The following is a 19,327-nucleotide window of genomic DNA, read 5'->3' as shown; positions in this document are numbered from 1 at the left end:
AATAGAGTTATATCTCTGGTATATTACGGCTTTGAGAAACAATAAATTATTGTGAATCAGCTTGAGCTCCCCAGGACTGTCCAGGACTACAGATCAACGTGAGTTTCTCAGAACTACATGTATGGATCAGCTTGAGCTCCCCAAGACTGTCCAGGACTATGGATCAACGTGAGTTTTTCAGAACTACATGTATGGATCAGCTTGAGCTCCCAGGACTGTCCAGGAGAATGGATCAACGTGAGTTCCCCAGAACTACATGTATGGATCAGCTTGAGCTCCCAGGACTGTCCAGGACTATGGATCAACGTGAGCTCCCCGGGTCTATGGATCAACTTGAGGCTCCCAGAGAATGGTAATACCTTTTCTGGAATTTTGGTTTTGTCAATTGGCCGAAATGAAATGACAAAAAACTTGTTACGGTTTTCAATGTACACATACGCTTTGTCGTAACGTTAGGACTTAGAATAAACTTCAATTTACCAGGGTGATGGATCAGTTTGAATTTCCCAGGACTATGGATCAGTCTGAATTTCCCAAAACTGTCTAGGACTATGTATCAACGTGAGCTCGCCAGGACTATCCAGATAGAAATATGCAACAAGTCATATACCCATGTGTAACAAGCAAAGGTAACCGTCTTGCAAAGGTAAGGATGTACAAACACAAAATTCGGTGATAAAAGACATCCACATTTTCTAGGCAATAAATATTACGCATCATAATAGGAAAAAAACATACACACGCCATATCCACGAAAAGAAAAACAAAGGAAAACTGTAGGAATGGCACCTGGTCTGGAGAAAATGACAGCACGTGATGATGTTCGACGAATCATATGTGTACCTGAAAAACCGTAACAAGTTACTCGTCATTTTATTTCGGTCATTAGATGAAAACAAAATTTCGAAAAACCTTGCCGAAGGGATTCAATAATCATTGCTGGGTACACAGGGATAAAGAGAATTGATACAAAGATCCTGGTGAACTCTGCCTTAGTGTTCAATGATCCGGATCCGTAGTATCACAGAAAAATGTCGGCTTTATACGAAAACAAGACCAACTAGGTATGGGTTCACCAAAATAAGGCCTCTAGTTATACATTCCGTTGAACCGTTGCGTACCCGAAGCAGCTAAGGTGGTTATGCCTTTCCTCAGAGACGTTAACTATGGTTTTCTTTGCGATCGGACTGTCGAAATTGGCGCTGGAAATAGTCGTTCTCGTACACTAGATAGATTACGAAAAACAATCCGGGACCTACGAAGCACTTTGGACACTACAGTCTTACAGGGAAACTGTTTTGTTTATTTTCAACATTGTAGTCCTAATTGCAAAGGCGTACAGTCATTAGATAGAGCGCGGCCGGATGTGACAGCGTGGAGCACAACAAAGAGGTGAAGCTTCAAAGAGTGATGACGTTGAACGTGTTGTAAGTGCGATATAAAACAAAGAAGAATAGTTAATACCACAACAACCACCTTATAATTCATTGCCGATTATTTTAACAGCACTTTCCAAGTAGATTTACCAGTTTTTGGTTTAAGTTAGATTTACCAGGTTTTGGTTAAAGTCAACTCTAATACTTCCAATAATTATTTAATTGTCAAGTTACCTAACAGGAATATGGCCATGTAGTTTGTGTGGTAGCCAACCAGTTCAAGGTTCAGGCCGAGATTCCCTCTAAGGCTCAGTTAATCGTTATTCGGTTTAAAGAACCAGATTTTTTTTTGTAATGGGCTACTGTTGATTGGTTACCCCTTTTGTTTGTTTGTTTTTGAATTTCGCACAAAGCTACTCGAGGGCTATCTGTTCTAGCCATCCCTAATTTAGTAGTGTAAGACTAGAGGGAAGGCAGCTAGTCATCACCACCCACCGCCTACTCTTGGGCTACTCTTTTACCAACGAATAGTGTACCCCATTTTCCTAGTCAAAAGTTTAAAATTACCGAAGGTCAAACTATAACAACAGGGGTCTCAGACCTGATCGTTTTGTCCATGTCCCTACAAGGCTTTGGTCAGATTAAAAATCTGACTACTATTGTCAACAATAACGTTGAATGTCTGGCTAAAGTATTATGAAAATTCTTTAACGTACAAACACTAATAGTTGTATAACTTATAGTGTTGTTTCACAGATAAATCTTGATTTTTTCAGAAACGTTTTAAGTTTAAAATCGTTGGTAAAATATTATTATGGTTCACGTTATATTTGGTGCACCTATAGGCTTATTAACTTAGGCAACGAACTGTAGAAAGATGGTCAGTTTGTTTACGTTTTGTTCCTTTTATTTAAAAAACAATTTCATAAAATCATGTTGCCATTACAAATATATAAAGTAAAGGAATTATGTGTGGTTACACTTATTATTAATTTTTGAGCAAATTGCAATAAACAAGTACTGTGTTTTTATAAATGTCAAAGCGTGACTTGGTGGTTAAGGTGCCGAACAGTGTATCGTAACGCCAAAGACTCACATCTCTTCATATTCTTTGCGCTTTCTGAGGATGCGTTATAAGAGTGACAAACAACCTCGTTATTTGATTCTAAGAGGTAACTAGGAGGTGCTGCCGACTGCCTGTTATCTCACTGCTTAGTAGTTCAAAACCAATGGTGGATGGATACACCAGAAATTTATGAGTTTATGACCTGGCTGTTAACACTTGCACGCATCAGATTCTATTCAGTTTATAAGTATCAATAATTTTTAAAACACTACTAACCAGAAGCTTCAGTCACTATATCATATTTTATAGAATGTCTTGCTTGTTTTGTGACTAACCAGAAGCTTCAGTCACTATATCACATTTTGTAGAATGTGCAACTTGTTTTGTGACTAACCAGAAGCTTCGGTCACAATATCACATTTTATAGAATGTGCTACTTGTTTTGTGACTAACCAGAAGCTTCTGTCACTACATCATATTTTATAGAACGTCTTGCCTATTTTGTGACTAACCAGAAGCTTCAGTCACTATATCATATTTTATAGTATGTATTGCTTGTTTTGTGACTAACCAGAAGCTTCAGTCACTATATCATATTTTATAGTATGTATTGCTTGTTTTGTGACTAACCAGAAGCTTCAGTCATTATATCACATTTTACAGAATGTGCTACTTGTTTTGTAAATAACCAGAAGCTTCAGTCATTATATCACATTTTATAGAATGTGCTACTTGTTTTGTGAATAACCAGAAGCTTCAGTCATTATATCACATTTTATAGAATGTGCTACTTGTTTTGTGAATAACCAGAAGCTTCAGTCACTATATCACATTTTGTAGAATGTGCTACTTGTTTTGTGACTAACCAGAAGCTTCAGTTACTATATCATATTTTATAGAACGTCTTGCTTGTTTTGTGACTAACCAAAAGCTTCAGTCACTGTATCATATTTTATAGAATGTCTTGCTTGTTTTGTGACTAACCAGAAGCTTCAGTCACTATATCATATTTTATAGTATGTATTGCTTGTTTTGTGAATAACCAGAAGCTTCAGTCACTATATCATATTTTATAGAATGTCTTGCTTGTTTTGTGACTAACCAGAAGCTTCAGTCACTATATCACATTTTGTAGAATGTCTTGCTTGTTTTGTGACTAACCAGAAGCTTCAGTCACTATATCATATTTTATAGAATGTCTTGCTTGTTTTGTGACTAACCAGAAGCTTCAGTCACTATATCATATTTTATAGAATGTCTTGCTTGTTTTGTGACTAACCAGAAGCTTCAGTCACTATATCATATTTTATAGTATGTATTGCTTGTTTTGTGAATAACCAGAAGCTTCAGTCACTATATCATATTTTATAGAATGTGCTACTTGTTTTGTGACTAACCAGAAGCTTCAGTCACTATATCATATTTTATAGTATGTATTGCTTGTTTTGTGAATAACCAGAAGCTTCAGTCACTATATCATATTTTATAGAATGTCTTGCTTGTTTTGTGACTAACCAGAAGCTTCAGTCACTATATCACATTTTGTAGAATGTCTTGCTTGTTTTGTGACTAACCAGAAGCTTCAGTCACTATATCATATTTTATAGAATGTCTTGCTTGTTTTGTGACTAACCAGAAGCTTCAGTCACTATATCATATTTTATAGAATGTCTTGCTTGTTTTGTGACTAACCAGAAGCTTCAGTCACTATATCATATTTTATAGTATGTATTGCTTGTTTTGTGAATAACCAGAAGCTTCAGTCACTATATCATATTTTATAGAATGTGCTACTTGTTTTGTGACTAACCAGAAGCTTCAGTCACTATATCATATTTTATAGTATGTATTGCTTGTTTTGTGAATAACCAGAAGCTTCAGTCACTGTATCACATTTTATAGACTGTGTTGTTTGTTTTGTGACTAACCAGAAAAGCTTTGGGCACTATGTTATATTTTATAGAATACGTGTTGTTTGTTTTGGGACTAACTAAAATCTCCAATCACTATTTAATATGTTCTTTTCTTTTACACAGTATACGAATGAAGAAAAGTTTAAGTCTGCTTTTTATGTGATAGAATATTTCATCTTTAGACGTTTCCAGTTTAATACTTCAAACTGCATTTATTTAGTAATTAATCCATATATATATATATCGAATGACAGGCTGTAAAATGTTTATTACTTTCGAAAACGTCCATTAGGAAGCAACATTCTTCTGTATGAATTACACATGGTAAGTAAGATACCGAAACTGACCCTGTTAAGACAAATAAAACCGTAAAAATATTTAATATACAGAAATAATCACCTTTTCCAAGACTGATAAAACGTCACAGGAACAACTTATTGTTCAACTTTACTACATAAGAAATATAAAAACTTGACCATTTGGAACTTACAGAAAAAATTCAAGGTTACCAGGATTTTGATTAATAGTTCTTTGGCTTAAACCACTTTAACCCGTTTATCAAGAACCCATCTCGAAGTATTGGTGGTGACGTTTTTGAAATGAAGATTTCTCAAAATTGGTTTTATGTCCTTCACTCACCTGTTACATAATTATTCATCATGTCAGTATTGTTGTTGTTTTTATCAGGAGAGAAAAAAAGTATGTTTTAAACGACGTAAAATTATGAAGCGTTTTCCTGATGTTTGAATTGAAAAGGTTTTAATGATCATGTTGTTATTTTATAAACTGATACATATACGAATTGGAAATGTTGAATAATGCATGTATTATATATATGTAAAAACGGCTCGTTTGGGTTGAGAACTTTTTTCACGTAGAGGAGTGAACAACGTTTCGATCTTCTTCGGTCATCGTCAGAAACCTGACCCAAACGAGCCGTTTTTACATATATATTTCTCTACAAGTGGGTTTTCTCGACATCACTGAATGCATGTATTATGTGTGTACAGAATTGATATTTATAATAAATAGCTGTTCTTCTGTCTGTCTGGTTTCACAAGTTATTTTGATAAACTGAGTGAAGTAATTTCTTAGAAATTTGGTGAGGAAACTCGGGGTAAAAATCTTAAGTCGAATTTAAAAGGATAAGGAATCGGGCAAACGTTTCGAATTTAACAGCCATTTCAATTCTACGACCTTGATTCAGTGAAAGAGAGTTCAACTAAGAAAGCAGGTTTGTAGTAATGTATATGAAGTCAACGTCAAATAAAAGTAGCGTTTGATATCACGCGTAGCATAGGTACCTTTATATTGGAGGAACACTTCGTATGCTGTGTTTTCTTATAGCAAAGCCACATCGGGCTATCTGCTGAGCCCACCGAGAAGAATCGAACCCCTGATTTTGGCTCTGTAAATCCGAACACATACAGCTGTACTAGCCTTCGTGTGCTACAACTCAAAATAGTAAAAAGAGCGATTTACACACCATTTAGACATAGTAGAACGTTTTAAGCCCACCATTACTCAATGTCCTCGCTAGTAGTATTATGGGGCGAGGGAGAAATATTGGTCACGTGGTTTTATACATTATTAATTCCTTTCTAAACGCGAGTGTTAAATAAAGTTGTTGTTTTTTTCATATTTCCTGTGTGCGTATATATGTCTACCACTAAATAGTCACATAATATCAAGGGCCCTCACTACTTGACATTCTTCACGCTTTCAACTGTGGATGCGTTATAAGAGTGACAGGTAATCTCGTTATTCGATTTCAATAGCTGAGTGGAGGTTGCTGCTGATTTTCAAACTTCGAAAATTCTTTCAGATTATGTTTTTTTTAAGCGTGTTTTGTACTTTCTCTAGTTTTAGTTTGAGAGAGAAAAGTGTATTATTGACCATCTTGTATTAGTCATCTCTTTAGTTACTTGTGAAGCTAGCAATCCTTCCAGAGATCAGCATGCGAACTATACTTTGTTATAGTATTTCATAGGACAGTGCTTGGCTTAGACAAGAAATTGTTGAGGTTGATTCATGCAGGTATTTATTTAGATCTGTTGATTTTTCAACATTTGTGACTAGTTCCAAGCAGGGGCCTGGCATGGCCTAGCGCGTAAGGCGTGCGACTCGTAATCCGAGGGTCGCGGGTTCGCGTCCGCGTCGCGCCAAACATGCTCGCCTTCCCAGCCGTGGAGGCGTTATAATGTGACGGTTTTGAATTTCGTACTACTAAAAGGGTGCTTCGCTCAATGACAGAACTCTGGATGGAGGACATACTGCACGTAAAGGTAAAACACTATTTTGTTTTTGAACTTCGCGCAAAGCTACAGAAGGGCTATCTGCACTAGCCGTACCTAATTCAGTAGTGTAAGACTAGAGGGAAGGAAGCTAGTCATCACCACCTACCGCCAACTCTTGGGCTACTCTTTTATCAACGAATAGTGGGATCGACCGTCACATTATAACGCCCCCACGGCTGAAAGGGGAAGCATGTTTGGTGCGATGGGGATTCGAACCCGCGACCCTCATATTACGAGTCGAACGCCTTAACCTACCTGACCATGCCAAGCCTGTTGTAAATCTTACCATGTCAGAGTCTTCATGTTTAGTTACCCTTTATAATTAATGTAGCAATTCTGCGAATACTTTGGATATTTATTTTAACTATTTTTATGACACTTTTGCTTATGTTTTCATTATTTTTAGGCTTGTCTGCAGGATGACAACTAAAGATGATTCTTATTCAATGTTACAGTAAACATATATTTTTTTCTTCTTCTTCACAAGCACCATCATATTAAATTCCAGTAATCAAATCCTTCAACTGGTAACAAACTTATATGTATGCACATATATCTTAGTCAGGAGTGCCGTGCTTCTACGACACTTCTTGTCATCAGGAATCCATACGTCTACCTTCCAATGACATTCACACTATTGGGTTTCTTTAATTGTGGTTTCGGTTACTCACACATCGTATATCTTACAACCAATCAGACTACAACATGAACGTAATTCTAGATGGGTCCGGCATGGCCAAGCGTGTCAAGGCGTTTGACTCATAATCCGCGGGTTCGAATCCGGGTCGCACCAAACATGTTTGCCCTCCCAGCCGTGAGGGCGTTATAATGTGACGGTCAATCCCACTATTCGTTGGTAAAAGAGTAGCCCAAGAGTTGGCAGTGGGTAGTGATGACTAGCTGCCTTCCCTCTAGTCTTACACTGCTAAATTAGGGACTACTAGCGCAGATAGCCCTCGAGTAGCTTTGCGCGAAATTCAAAAACAAGCAAAATTTCTAGATAGAATTGCAGAATCTTGTGTCGCTTTTAGGACAAAATGAAGGTTATAGTTTTCAAATTTGTAAAAGGATACTTTGCTTATTACTTCATCTTTCTAGTTTATTAAGGACATTTTGATACGTCAAAATGGTCATAATTAATAAATCTTAATAAACAAAAATAAACATCTATACGAGGTCTGTTAAAAAAATACGCGGACTGACGTCATAAAACAAAATGTACTTTATTTAGAAGTTACAGGTCTGGGACCCCTTCAAAGTACTCTCCTCCCCAACGCACACACATATCCCAACGGTGTTTCCACTTGTTGAAACAGTTTTGGTACGCTTCTTTTGTAATGACCTCCAGCTCCTTCGTCGCATTTGCCTTAATCTCGGGAATCGTCTCAAATTTTCTTCATTTCAAGGGTCTTTTGAGTTTGGGGAACAAGAAAAATCGCAAGGAGCAAGGTCAGGTGAGTAGGGGGGGTGGGGAAGAACAGTGATCGAGTGTTTGGCCAAAAACTCACGAGTTCTGAAGCTCAAATTTTGCAGCAGCGGGTTGCATCTTCAATTTTTCGGTCAAAATCTCGTAACAAGATATCCCACACTCTTCAGCAAGCTCCCTGACAGTCAGACGTCGATTTGCCCGCACCAGGGTGTTGATGTTGTCGACGTGTGGGTCGTCAGTTGACGTGGAAGGACGTCCAGGACGCTCATCATCTTCAATGGACTGTCGACCATCCTTAAAACGTTCATGCCACTTGAAACATGCCGTACGCTTCATGGCAGCATCACCGTAAGCCGTGTTAAGCATAGCAAAAGTTTCAGTCGCAGATTTTCCAAGTTTAACACAAAATTTCACAGCAAGTCGTTGCTCCTTCAGGTCATTCATTCTGAAATCCGCCAAACGAAAAAATCGCACTTCACTTAAAACCGCGTAACTAATACACAAATAAAGATATCTTCAATCGGGAAATTGCGTCGTAATCAGCTGATCTGTGCGAACCTAGTGACATCAAGCGGATTCCCCTGGAACCAACTGGAGCCGCGCAATTCAAACAGTCCGCGTATTTTTTGAACAGCCCTCGTATATAACCTAAAACGTACATATGAGAATCCATTTCTTTAACATTGTATTAATATTTATACATTTATACCGTAACACAAAATACTTTTGAAGGCAAATCTAACTTGCCTAATAACATTACTCACAACAGAAAAAATAAATCTGATACGTTTGCAAACCCCTATGCAAAAGTCTTTAACTAAATGAAAATAAGGTTCCGAAAATAAATGAAAACATTTTCACAACTCGTTTAGATACCGGTTGGAAATAAGAAGACAAATTTCAAGTGATGATTAAGATTGTATTACTGAGTTTATTTATAAAGCATTTGCGTATAGTGTATCATTTGGTGATTTTGAGAAGCAGCTTCCAGATTTCTTCTCTGACTGCTGTGATTTCAGAGATTGTGTTATCAAACTACCTGCTGGAAGTTCTCACTTCAATAATGATTACTTACTTACCTGAAGCTTTTAATAATTATAATTTATTGAAAAGTAACAGATATTGATATTATTTTATTAAATTTCTTTACAGAAATCAGATTTGATTCTCTACCACCAATAAACTTCCTTAAAATTACATTAAAATAAACTTGAACACAATATGTATATTATAACTTAAAATATGTCTTTTCTTTTTAGTATTAAACAAAAAAACAACACATATTTTATGTTCAAAATGAAATTGGACACAAAATATATTATTGAGTATAAATGACGTCTTTTCTAAATTAAATAAAACAAATATTAGTTTATTTCGAATGTGCTTGCGGAAATTTTACCCATGATTGGCTGAGAAAATCCTTAAAAAATAACAAAAACACACAAATGTGACGTGGTAAGAAATTCCAACATGACTTAGCACAGTACACAATCTTGCTTACAATAAATGTAAGAATCACGTTGGATATTAAAAATACCATTACATTAAGATAGGTAAAAGACTGAACTGTAAAGGTTTTTTTTTAAATCCAGTGAAGAACATGTGCTCACTCATTTCATGAAAATTTCTGTGCTGTTGGATCCTACGTATATTTACTACACAATTCATTAATATTTTATATCTATGCCATGTAAATTTGAGTCGTGTATGAGTAATCATTATTTCGAAAGAATATAGTAAAAAAATCTAAATTTTTCGTATAAATTGAGTTTTATTTCTTCTTGTTTTTTTTATTCATCGTTTTCCAAACATTACTAACTTTTGTTGATTCAAGTTTAACGTCATTCTGAAGACAACATCTATTAATTTGTAAGCCACTAGGACTTACTTATCTGTAGAATAAACAATATTATCGTAATGCTAGAACTTTGATACTGAAGTTCTTTATTGCTGCACCGAAACATATATCCACGCATGCGTACTGAGATCGGCACTTCTAACCGCTTGGTTCTTCTGACTGCCAGTTGTGCGAGGAAAAGCCCCACGTGCACTTAGCACGCGCGCACGACGGGTATGTCGTATGTAGACGATCGTGATCGAACGAGATCGCTTATTTTTCGAAAATTCTAGCTGTCAGTCAGCAATAATTTCACTGCTTGAAAAGTTTTCTTCAAATGACCTTGGATCGCCAAATGCTAAGAGTTTAAACAAGAGTAGCAAACTGCAGTAAACAGAGTACAACAAGGCTTGATTACATGTTGTGGAAGGCATGTTAAGGGTAAGTGTGATCCATTATTGTTTTATTTATGGCCTTAGTTTTCTTATGCATCACTTAATAGAAAAGTTTTAGAATGTTCATTTTTTTTATTTCATGCGTCGTAACAGAAACTGAGGTACGTTATTGAACATAAAAACGCTTTTTGTCTTGTTACACAGCGAAACTGTAGAGGCGAAACTGCTGTTTAGATGTGTTAACAGCTTCCGTTTCCGTCCCAAAACACTGGGACATTCTTTCGTCCATAAAACCAATGCAACTCTTTATTCGTGAAATTAAAGGTAATTTGTTTAATTTATGAGGAAGAACAGGCGATTGTTACAAAATCAATACTACTTGATCATACCTCTGTGTGTATTTCGAATAGCAAAGCCACAAAGAGCTATCTGCTCAGCCCCCGAGGGGAATCGAACCCCTGATTTTAGCGTTATAAATCCGGAGACATACCGCTGTACTAGCGGGGGGCGATCATACTTCTATTTCTAGAGTTCATTCACTCATTATCCGTCAAAAATGTTTCTTAATCTGAAGGTGATGATCAAATAAAACTTCTGTTAGAAGAGAGTTTTAACAACATCGAATATATTTAGCAATGAACCTATTATCAAAACAGTTCGTGAAAGAAATACACCAGATATACAGGACACGTTGTAGGTTAATATATTTTTTTAATTCTACGAAATACATGTGCATTTACAAACAGTGCTTTATGTACGAGCTAATTAAAATCTACATATCAAAGAAAGAGTACAGAAGAAATAAGTGATAGAAACGACACCTATAGACTCTTTGCTTGCATCTAGCTGGAATTGTTTTACTTTCCACGCTAGTTACTTAAGAGCTGCTACATCGTATTGTTTTACTTTCCACGCTAGTTACTTAAGAGCTGCTACATCGTGTACGTTGTTTTCAATATTTGCATTAAAAAGTAACTTCAGTTGGAGTCACATTTCATAAACTCGTATCATAGACACTTGTTGATCGAGATTAGTTGTTTTAGTTTTTAAACTTAATGAGGTAATAAAGACAGAGCTGATTGTTTGACTCTCACAGCTTGTATAATGATACTTCATAATGTTTCATAAACTCATTCAGTTATGCTAAGTCACTGTCACAAAAAAAAAACCTAGAGAGAAAAAATTGAATTAAAGTACTGTATAGTACACTGATAGAACAGTTTTGTTTCACATCATGAGGGATAAAACCACCAATGTTTCTTTCTGTTTTCAATTTATAACGTTTTCGTTATACAATCCTAAAATAAGTGCTGTGTGCTTTATATATTTTACAAAGTAAATGATTGTACGGTGGTAACGTGCCTAAAATGATTTTTCTAGGTATCAATGTTAAACCATTTTCAAAAACCTTGCTTTCACAAAGCAATTAAATCTTAGAGATACGGATTTTTTTTTTATACGTGCATGTCCAAGTGATTATATTAGTCTTAGGTCCGTCATGCACATATTTACGTATACGTACAGATTACCACAAGGCTTGGTTCATATAGACGACCATCTGTGTGTGTGCGTGTGCTTGGCATCTGTTTTGTTTGTTTACAAACTATGCTTCTAAATCATAAACACAAAGCCGCAATTGTCATGCTCGGTATAAACACATGGTTCATGTTCTTTTATTTCGAGTCTCTTGTTATTGGTTTTACTGAAAACAAATTAAAGACTCAGTTGTTCTTTTTAGGAACGTCTTTTGACCCTTATATGCCGTTTTGGTCGTTGAGCTTGCAGTACAATTGTGAGAGTTTTAAAAAGCTTATTTCCATGATACTTTATAGAAAGTTTTGAATGTTCAGTTGTGTTATCGAAGTGTGGAGAACTTCAAGAATGTAACCAGGTCTGGAAAAAAGGGAGTCTTTATGGTTCAAGTGGAATTCGTTTCATGTATAACTTTAAGAGACTAAGGACGAAAAATATCCAAAAACAACCGAAATATGTAATGGTTCTTTATTATTATTATAAATAAACATTTCTGGTAAATTTCCTATGATACATATGGAAATGCTATTTCTGTATATATGTACACTGTTACAAAAGCTATTATATAATAAGAAGCCATCATCAAAGAAAAAAAAAATAAATGTTAATAGGCGATCGTATCTGTGCTAGGAGGGGGGGGCTCGCACCCACGAACTCTGGCTGCGGGATTGTAGATTCGGAAAAAAATCAACCTTTAGAGCTAATTTTGCTTGATAAACGGAGTGTAAACAGTAATTCACAACTAGAGGTCGCTACGTTGTCAGGAATATTACTGATTAATCTACCGATAAGGTTAAGTTCCTCACCTTGTTCTGGCTCGGCTCCAGAGTACACCTCAAATAAAAAGACATTTTTATGGATTATTTTCCATCTGTGTCTCATAAGCTGACACATTACTGGTATGCCAATGGACAGAAGCATGTAAGTCATGTTTTAAGTAGATATTTTATTATTATAAAGAAATTATAACTTTGTGACTAAAATTATATTAAGCACTAGGTGTCACTTTGCGTTAAGCAATTTGAACTAATATTGCGTCTCCTAACTATGTGATTAATATTACGTCGAAAGTAAGGTGTAACCTTGTGTTAAGCGATCAGAACTAACATTGAGTCTTGGAACTATATAATTAACTATATAATTAAGTTAAAAAATTTGATGTCGCCTTGGGTTGGGTTGTCTTTTTTTTAATTTCGCGCAAAGCTACTTGAGGGCTATCTGCGCTAGCCGTCCCTAATTAGGAGTGTAAGACTAGAGGGAAGGCAGCTAGTCATCACCACCCACCGCCAACTCTTGGGCTACTCTTTTACCAACGAATAGTGGGAGTGACCGTAACATTATAACGCCCTCACGGCTGAAAGGGCGGGCGTCTTGGGTTAAGCAATCAAAACTAACATTGTTTTGGAACTGTTTTGTTTGTTTGTTTTGAATTTCGCACAAAGCTACTCGAGGGCTATCTGTGCTAGCCGTCCCTAATTTAGTAGTGTAAGACTAGAGGGAAGGCAGTTAGTCATCACCACCCACTGCCAACTCTTGGGCTACTGTTTTACCAACGAATAGTGGGATTGACCGTTACATTATAACGCCCCCACGGCTGAAAGGACGAACATGTTTGGCGCAACGAGGATGCGAACCCGCGACCCTCAGATTAGGAGTCGCACGCCTTAACACGCTTGGCCGTGCCGGGCCTGTTTTGGAACGTTGTGATTAACATTACATACCTATGTTAGGAGTGTTACGACATGAAAAGTAATTAGCAGTGTCATAAAACTACATAATATTAACTATTTATTTAAAGAATGGAACAACGCCATTCATTTCTGAATTTCATAAAGGAGAGAGATATTGTAATGGCTGCCATTAGTTTCTTACACCGTAGTATAGTTGTAGAAATTGTCAAGAAAAATTATCTCACTTACCTTTATTGAATTTAGTATTTATTTATTTTTAACTATAGTATATTCTAGCCCTAAAGTTAACTTTAACTTATGACATGTTAGTTAGTAACCATGACTTTGTGTATCATAAAACTAAGATTTTTAACCTTATTCTACGAAACTAGATATTCGATATAAGTTCGTGTGTAAAACTGGCTAAGTATTATTTTATATTAGTGGACAAGTTTGTTCTTTTATAACTGTATATTATTCATTAGTTACAAAATCGCTTTTATGTATTATATGTAAAAATATACTAAACTTAGACATTTTTTTAACTTGCTGGAATCTTTATAATTTCAAATTGAAAGAAAGCTGCGAATTGCTTTATTTGTTTAGATTTATATAAATATTATTATAAATATTTTTGTGAACATAATGTAATGATATCTTGCGTTAAATGTAAAGTTTGCTTGACTGTTTTGTAAGTTCATGCCAAATTACCCATTCCGAACTCTTGGACTACTCAGAACTGTAGGATTTGACCGTCACACTTATAACGCGCTCACAGTCCTGAATTGCGGAGGATCATTTCATATTATCATCCTTGCAATTACAGGATTTCTTCAGTACAGATTAAAATGACAGAAAAAGAATGCGTTTATTAGAATTCATGATCTCTGAATACTGTTGCATAATGAAGGATCACTCAAAAGGCACAGTTATAATGAGAGAAAAAAAAAGATCACTGGAGCATGATGAAGACCTCTTGTGGCTTTGTTCTAGCCGTATCGTGCCACCATTGTTAACAAGTGAAACGTGCATCTGTAAAAGAAACAATTCATTCCATTGGTGCACGTGATTACATGGAACACGACAGTTGTTACAGTTCCCTAAGGCTGACGTTTTAGAGATCCTGTTTGGTCAGTAAGTGTATCAGAAATGAATAATCTATATATATATGTAGATGTGTGTGTGTGTGAGTGTACATAGACTTTGTTCTTATGGTCTTGTCATTAGTTATCAAGCCTTTTATAAGCTGGTTTATAAATTTAAAACGTTTGCATATGATTATGACTGAAACAATGATTTCAACAGTAAATATGGCTGCTTGTGTAGACTTAAACCAAAGGTAACTATTTTTCAAACAGTTTTTCCTCCAAGGTAATAATATAATCAGAAATGAAATTCAGTCGTTTCAAGTTTTTATTATCTTAGCGACAACAGAACTTCTCCAAGTAATGGTTTAAAGCTTCATTCTTATGTGATCTAATTTAGGGGATCCTTGAGTGACCTTATTCGTGATTTCAAGACGAGACTTTGATTTCAGTTTTACTCTAGTATGAGCTTCCTTAAAGAGGATGAACACGGTTATATAAGAGCAAGACTGGAAAAATATTTTATATTTCAGGATACATGAACACGTACGCGAATGAAAGTTTTTCCATGTTTCGCTTCGAGTAATAATAAGAGAAAGCGCCGGATAGTTTATTTGGCAACAAACAAACAAACAAAAACAAAACAAAGTTTAGTTCAAACTGTTTCTGTAAGAAGTTTGATCGGTTCCTTTGAACAGATAACTGAGACTGGTGTTATTAACTTGTGCACTGAGGAAGCATTATTAAAGACAAAATAATTCTTCAAATTCTTACGTTATGAGAACCCCAACACAGTAAATTATCAGAACTCAATCACACAGTAAATTAATTAGGTAGACATTTTTTCGAAGTATCTGCTATATATTACCAACATAATGCATATGTGTGTGTGTGTATAGTGAAATTAAATAATTACATTCAAATAAAGCCAAATAAAGTACTGCGTTAAAAACATCAAATTCCAACCTCTAATTAATTATATTAAACCATATATTTTAAGCCATAAAAAAACAGTAAAATTAAACAAATTACGCTGCAAATTTCTAAACTCCTAATCTTCTTATGTGAGACAAGCGAATTGGAGGTTAAGACTGATAGACGGTGTATCCCCACCGCAATGTGGGTCCTTCTACCGCAGTCACCTCCAAGGCCTAGAATACACTATCTCACGTTGTATCTTGTACCCTAGAACCTTTTTTAAAAAATATGCGGCGTACTTTATTTAATTTAAATTTGATTTGTTTATGGCTTAAAAATTTATAGTTATAACGTATATATATATATATACATATTTAGTGCACCGAAATTTGTCCGTTTTTTGCTTGCGGAGAATTTTAGATTCAGTGGTAAAGGCGGTGTAGCCGTCAATTAATCATCGCATTTAATGTTCGATGTATATTAAACTAATTTTCTACCGATTTGTTATTGTGGTCTCTAACTACTGTCCAAGGTGTTTTGTTTTAACCAGTTATTTAGTGCCCTTAGAACAAACACGGGAAATAGAAATTCTCGAAAAAAATCATACTATTACTATTAAATTTGATGTGAATTAGAAAGTGGTTCAACGTGGAGCCTAGTGTTTTTAAATACACTTTACTGTTTTATCTTGGAAGTATGCATTTCAGTGTGCAAATCACACGTGCTTTAAAAAAATAGCTCCCCCTCCAGTGGCATAGTGCGAACTTGTATTGCTAGAAACTGAGTTTCGATACCGGTGGTGAGCAGAGCACAGATATCCCTTTGTGCAGCTTTGTGCTTAATTACAAACAAACAGTTGAAAACCTACTGTTTCAAAGGTGCTGCTCTCAGACAGCACCTTAGCTATGTCTAAAATAGCGTAACCTGCCATTCTGTTAGTTCCCTTCCATATAACACAAGATATATAATTTTAATTTAATATCACGGCAGCATGAGCCATAGGAAGTCCACATGAACTGTCTCTTACAGAAGACAAACTTTGGTTGGTTTGGTTTGTTTTGAATTTCGCGCAAGCTACTCAAGCGCTATCTGCGCTAGCCGTCCCTAATTTGGCATTGTAAGACTAGAAGGAAGGCAGCTAATCATCACCACACACCGCCAAATATTAGGCTACTCTTTTACCAACGGATTGTGTAATTGACCGTAATGTTATAACGCCCCCACGGCTGAAAGGGCGAGCATGTTTGGTGTAACTGGGATTTGAACCCGTGACCTTCGGATAAGAAGTCGAGTGCCTTAACCACCTGGCCATGGTGGGCTCTAGAAGTCAAACCATGACTTAATAGTTTAGTGTCAGTGGATTCTGTTTGTTTCCGACTTGCAAAAACTTGTCTGCCTAGAAATTTAAATTATGGCATAAATATATGAAAAGAAAGAGAGATAAGGTGTCCGAAAATTATGTCAAGAATTTTAGTCAAATTAGTTTTAAAAAAAAAACCGTTAACGTTATTTGAGAACACCCGATATGTAGAGTTACTAGAAAGTTTTCGTGGTTTAATATACTCAGTTGTTGTTGGATTTTTTTTGAGAAACTTCATTAAATTACATTGAATAAAAATTGAGAACTTTGAAACGATTTCACGCCATAGAATGTTATCCCGTATGTTTTTTTTTTCTGTACGTTATCCACTATCGCTTTTGATGAAAAGGCTTTTTTTGTGTGTGTGCGAGTCTTAAGCATACAACTGCATGAACAGAATGTGTATTATATGGTACGAGTTATTTTTGAAATCTCACCATTTGTGGTTGAACATCATGAAACAGTTTCCAATATTAGAGATTAGGATTGTAAAAGATAAATATATAACACTGCGCGTGAGGTCAAAAACTATTTTAATTTAATTGTAAGACAATACTTTCTATACAAACATATAGGAAAATATGTTTTGTGAAACAACAACTAGTTCACTCGGTGGGCTCAGCACATAGCCCGATGTGGCTTTGCTATAAGAAAACCACACACACACAGTTCAGATTAAAGTACATGTAATGTTACAGTTGAATAATTTAGGTTTTATCGGTGTAACAAAAACAAATGCGTTTGAGCAGTGTGACTCATTTTACTTGTAAAAAAACAAACTTCCTGGGCATATAGTTTCTTCTCAGTATGTACATGTAAATGCATTCCTATACGTAGTCCTATACAAAAATTCTATTGGTATATCCTGTAGAGAAGAAGGACTAACCGAGTGACTCCTTCCTGCATGGTGGAAGTCCTGTTCGTACAGGAGAACAGCTAAAAGATTGCGCTGCCCGTAAAGCAGCTGATAAAAACCACTTTTCGCCGTCTCCCCGGCGCCTCAGGTGTTGTTTATGGAGCTGCCCGGGTCCTATTAACTGCTAACCCCGGATCGGCGGGTGATGGGTGACGTTAATAGGGCAGAGGTTGGGCGCGAACGTTGCCATTTCTAGGCAAGGCCTTGGATAACCGCTTTTTATCTTTAGTGTTTTCCAGTTTTGGTTCTAATATTATTACATAAGCTATGGTATGTGTTTAAACAAGCTTTGTCCTTGTTACTTGTTGCTGTGAAAAAAATGGCACACTAGTTATTATGGGGTTGTCTGTAATTTATATGATTATTATTATTTTTTTATATAAGTGTGCGTCGCCCAGAACGAGCTTTGTTAGTTTTTGCAAAATTTTTAAAATATGTTTTTTTTTTTATTCGGAAATGTGTCTGTTATAAAACAGTTGGCAGCCATAAAGTTGTGTAGGTGACGAGGTTTTTATATTATATTTGAAATAATGAACAATTTGATGTTAATTTTGTTAACACCCTTGTTTTCGGACGTTTGGTAAGACCACACAGCATACGTTAATACTTCCAAAATGAATACTAATAAATCGCACCTTATTTATAATTCACCATAATGGCTTTATTTGTTTTCGTTTGTTTGTTTTGAATTTCGCGCAAAGCTACTCGAGGGCTATCTGCGCTAGCCGTCCCTAATTTAGCAGTGTAAGACTAGAGGGAAGGCGGCTAGCTAGTCATCACCACCCACCGCCAACTCTTGGGCTACTATTTTACCCACGAATAGTGGGGTGACTTTTATAATATAACGCCCCACGGCTGAAAGGGCGACAATGTTTGGTGCGACCGGGATTCGAACCCGCGACCCTCGGATTACGAGTCGAGTAGCTTTGCGCGAAATTCAAAACAAACCAACACCAATTTGCTGTAAACTCCCCAGTTCTTTCCTTTCAGTCGCTTAGAAATTGTGTCATTTCTGATTTCTTCCGCTATTCAAAACATACACAATATCTCTGAAACGTTAAAACATTGTTGAAAATTAGCCTCATTTAAAAAACCTTGAGGTGTTAAAGCTTTTACTCGTACTGAAGAACTTTGAGAGAGGTTAAGAAACTTAATTATAACGTTAATGGACAAACTTTAATAAGCTCAAAAACTTTAAATTTAACCACAGTAATAAACTCGAGAAGGTTAAAAGTGCTGAAATTATTCTCATTAATTCAATACAAGCACTAAGAGAATGAAAATACTGAATGTTTAGGTTACTTGTAAGTTTTAGATGTTCTATTAGAAAAAAACGGTCAGACTCTTAAACAAAGGAAATCGCAAACTGTTTTTGTAAAAAGGACACCATGAAACGATACTCTGATAAATGTTGATACATTTTCCGGTTAGAGACAGTCACTTTCCTGATAAAATTAATAAATGTATGCCGGTTCCACGTTTCAAACAGTTTATCCATTTTGAGAGATTCCTGTAAATCGAAAAGAATAGAT

General features: G+C 35.9%; 1 protein-coding gene across 4 annotated transcripts in view; it reads left to right on the top strand.

Annotated features, from left to right (window-relative positions):
• Positions 1 to 19,327, top strand: part of LOC143226396 (twitchin-like) — a 217,123-nt gene that overhangs the window by 98,831 nt on the left and 98,965 nt on the right. The window contains exon 1 of one of the 4 annotated variants that reach the window (XM_076457311.1): positions 10,220 to 10,359. The exons of 2 other annotated variants lie outside the window; for them this stretch is intronic. Coding sequence is in view for 1 of the 2 variants with exons in the window: in XM_076457309.1 (XP_076313424.1) it covers positions 12,748 to 12,767 (20 nt within the window). In the remaining variant the exon portion in view is untranslated. Of the gene's footprint in view, positions 1 to 10,219; positions 10,360 to 12,732; positions 12,768 to 19,327 lie in introns of those variants that run through there. One more of the 4 variants, XM_076457309.1, reaches the window with a different exon arrangement.

This window comes from Tachypleus tridentatus, chromosome 9, assembly GCF_004210375.1.
Source record: "Tachypleus tridentatus isolate NWPU-2018 chromosome 9, ASM421037v1, whole genome shotgun sequence".
Classification (NCBI taxonomy): domain Eukaryota; kingdom Metazoa; phylum Arthropoda; class Merostomata; order Xiphosura; family Limulidae; genus Tachypleus; species Tachypleus tridentatus.
The sequence above is the reverse complement of the archived record's forward strand: the minus strand, read 5'-3'. Positions and strand labels throughout refer to the sequence as shown.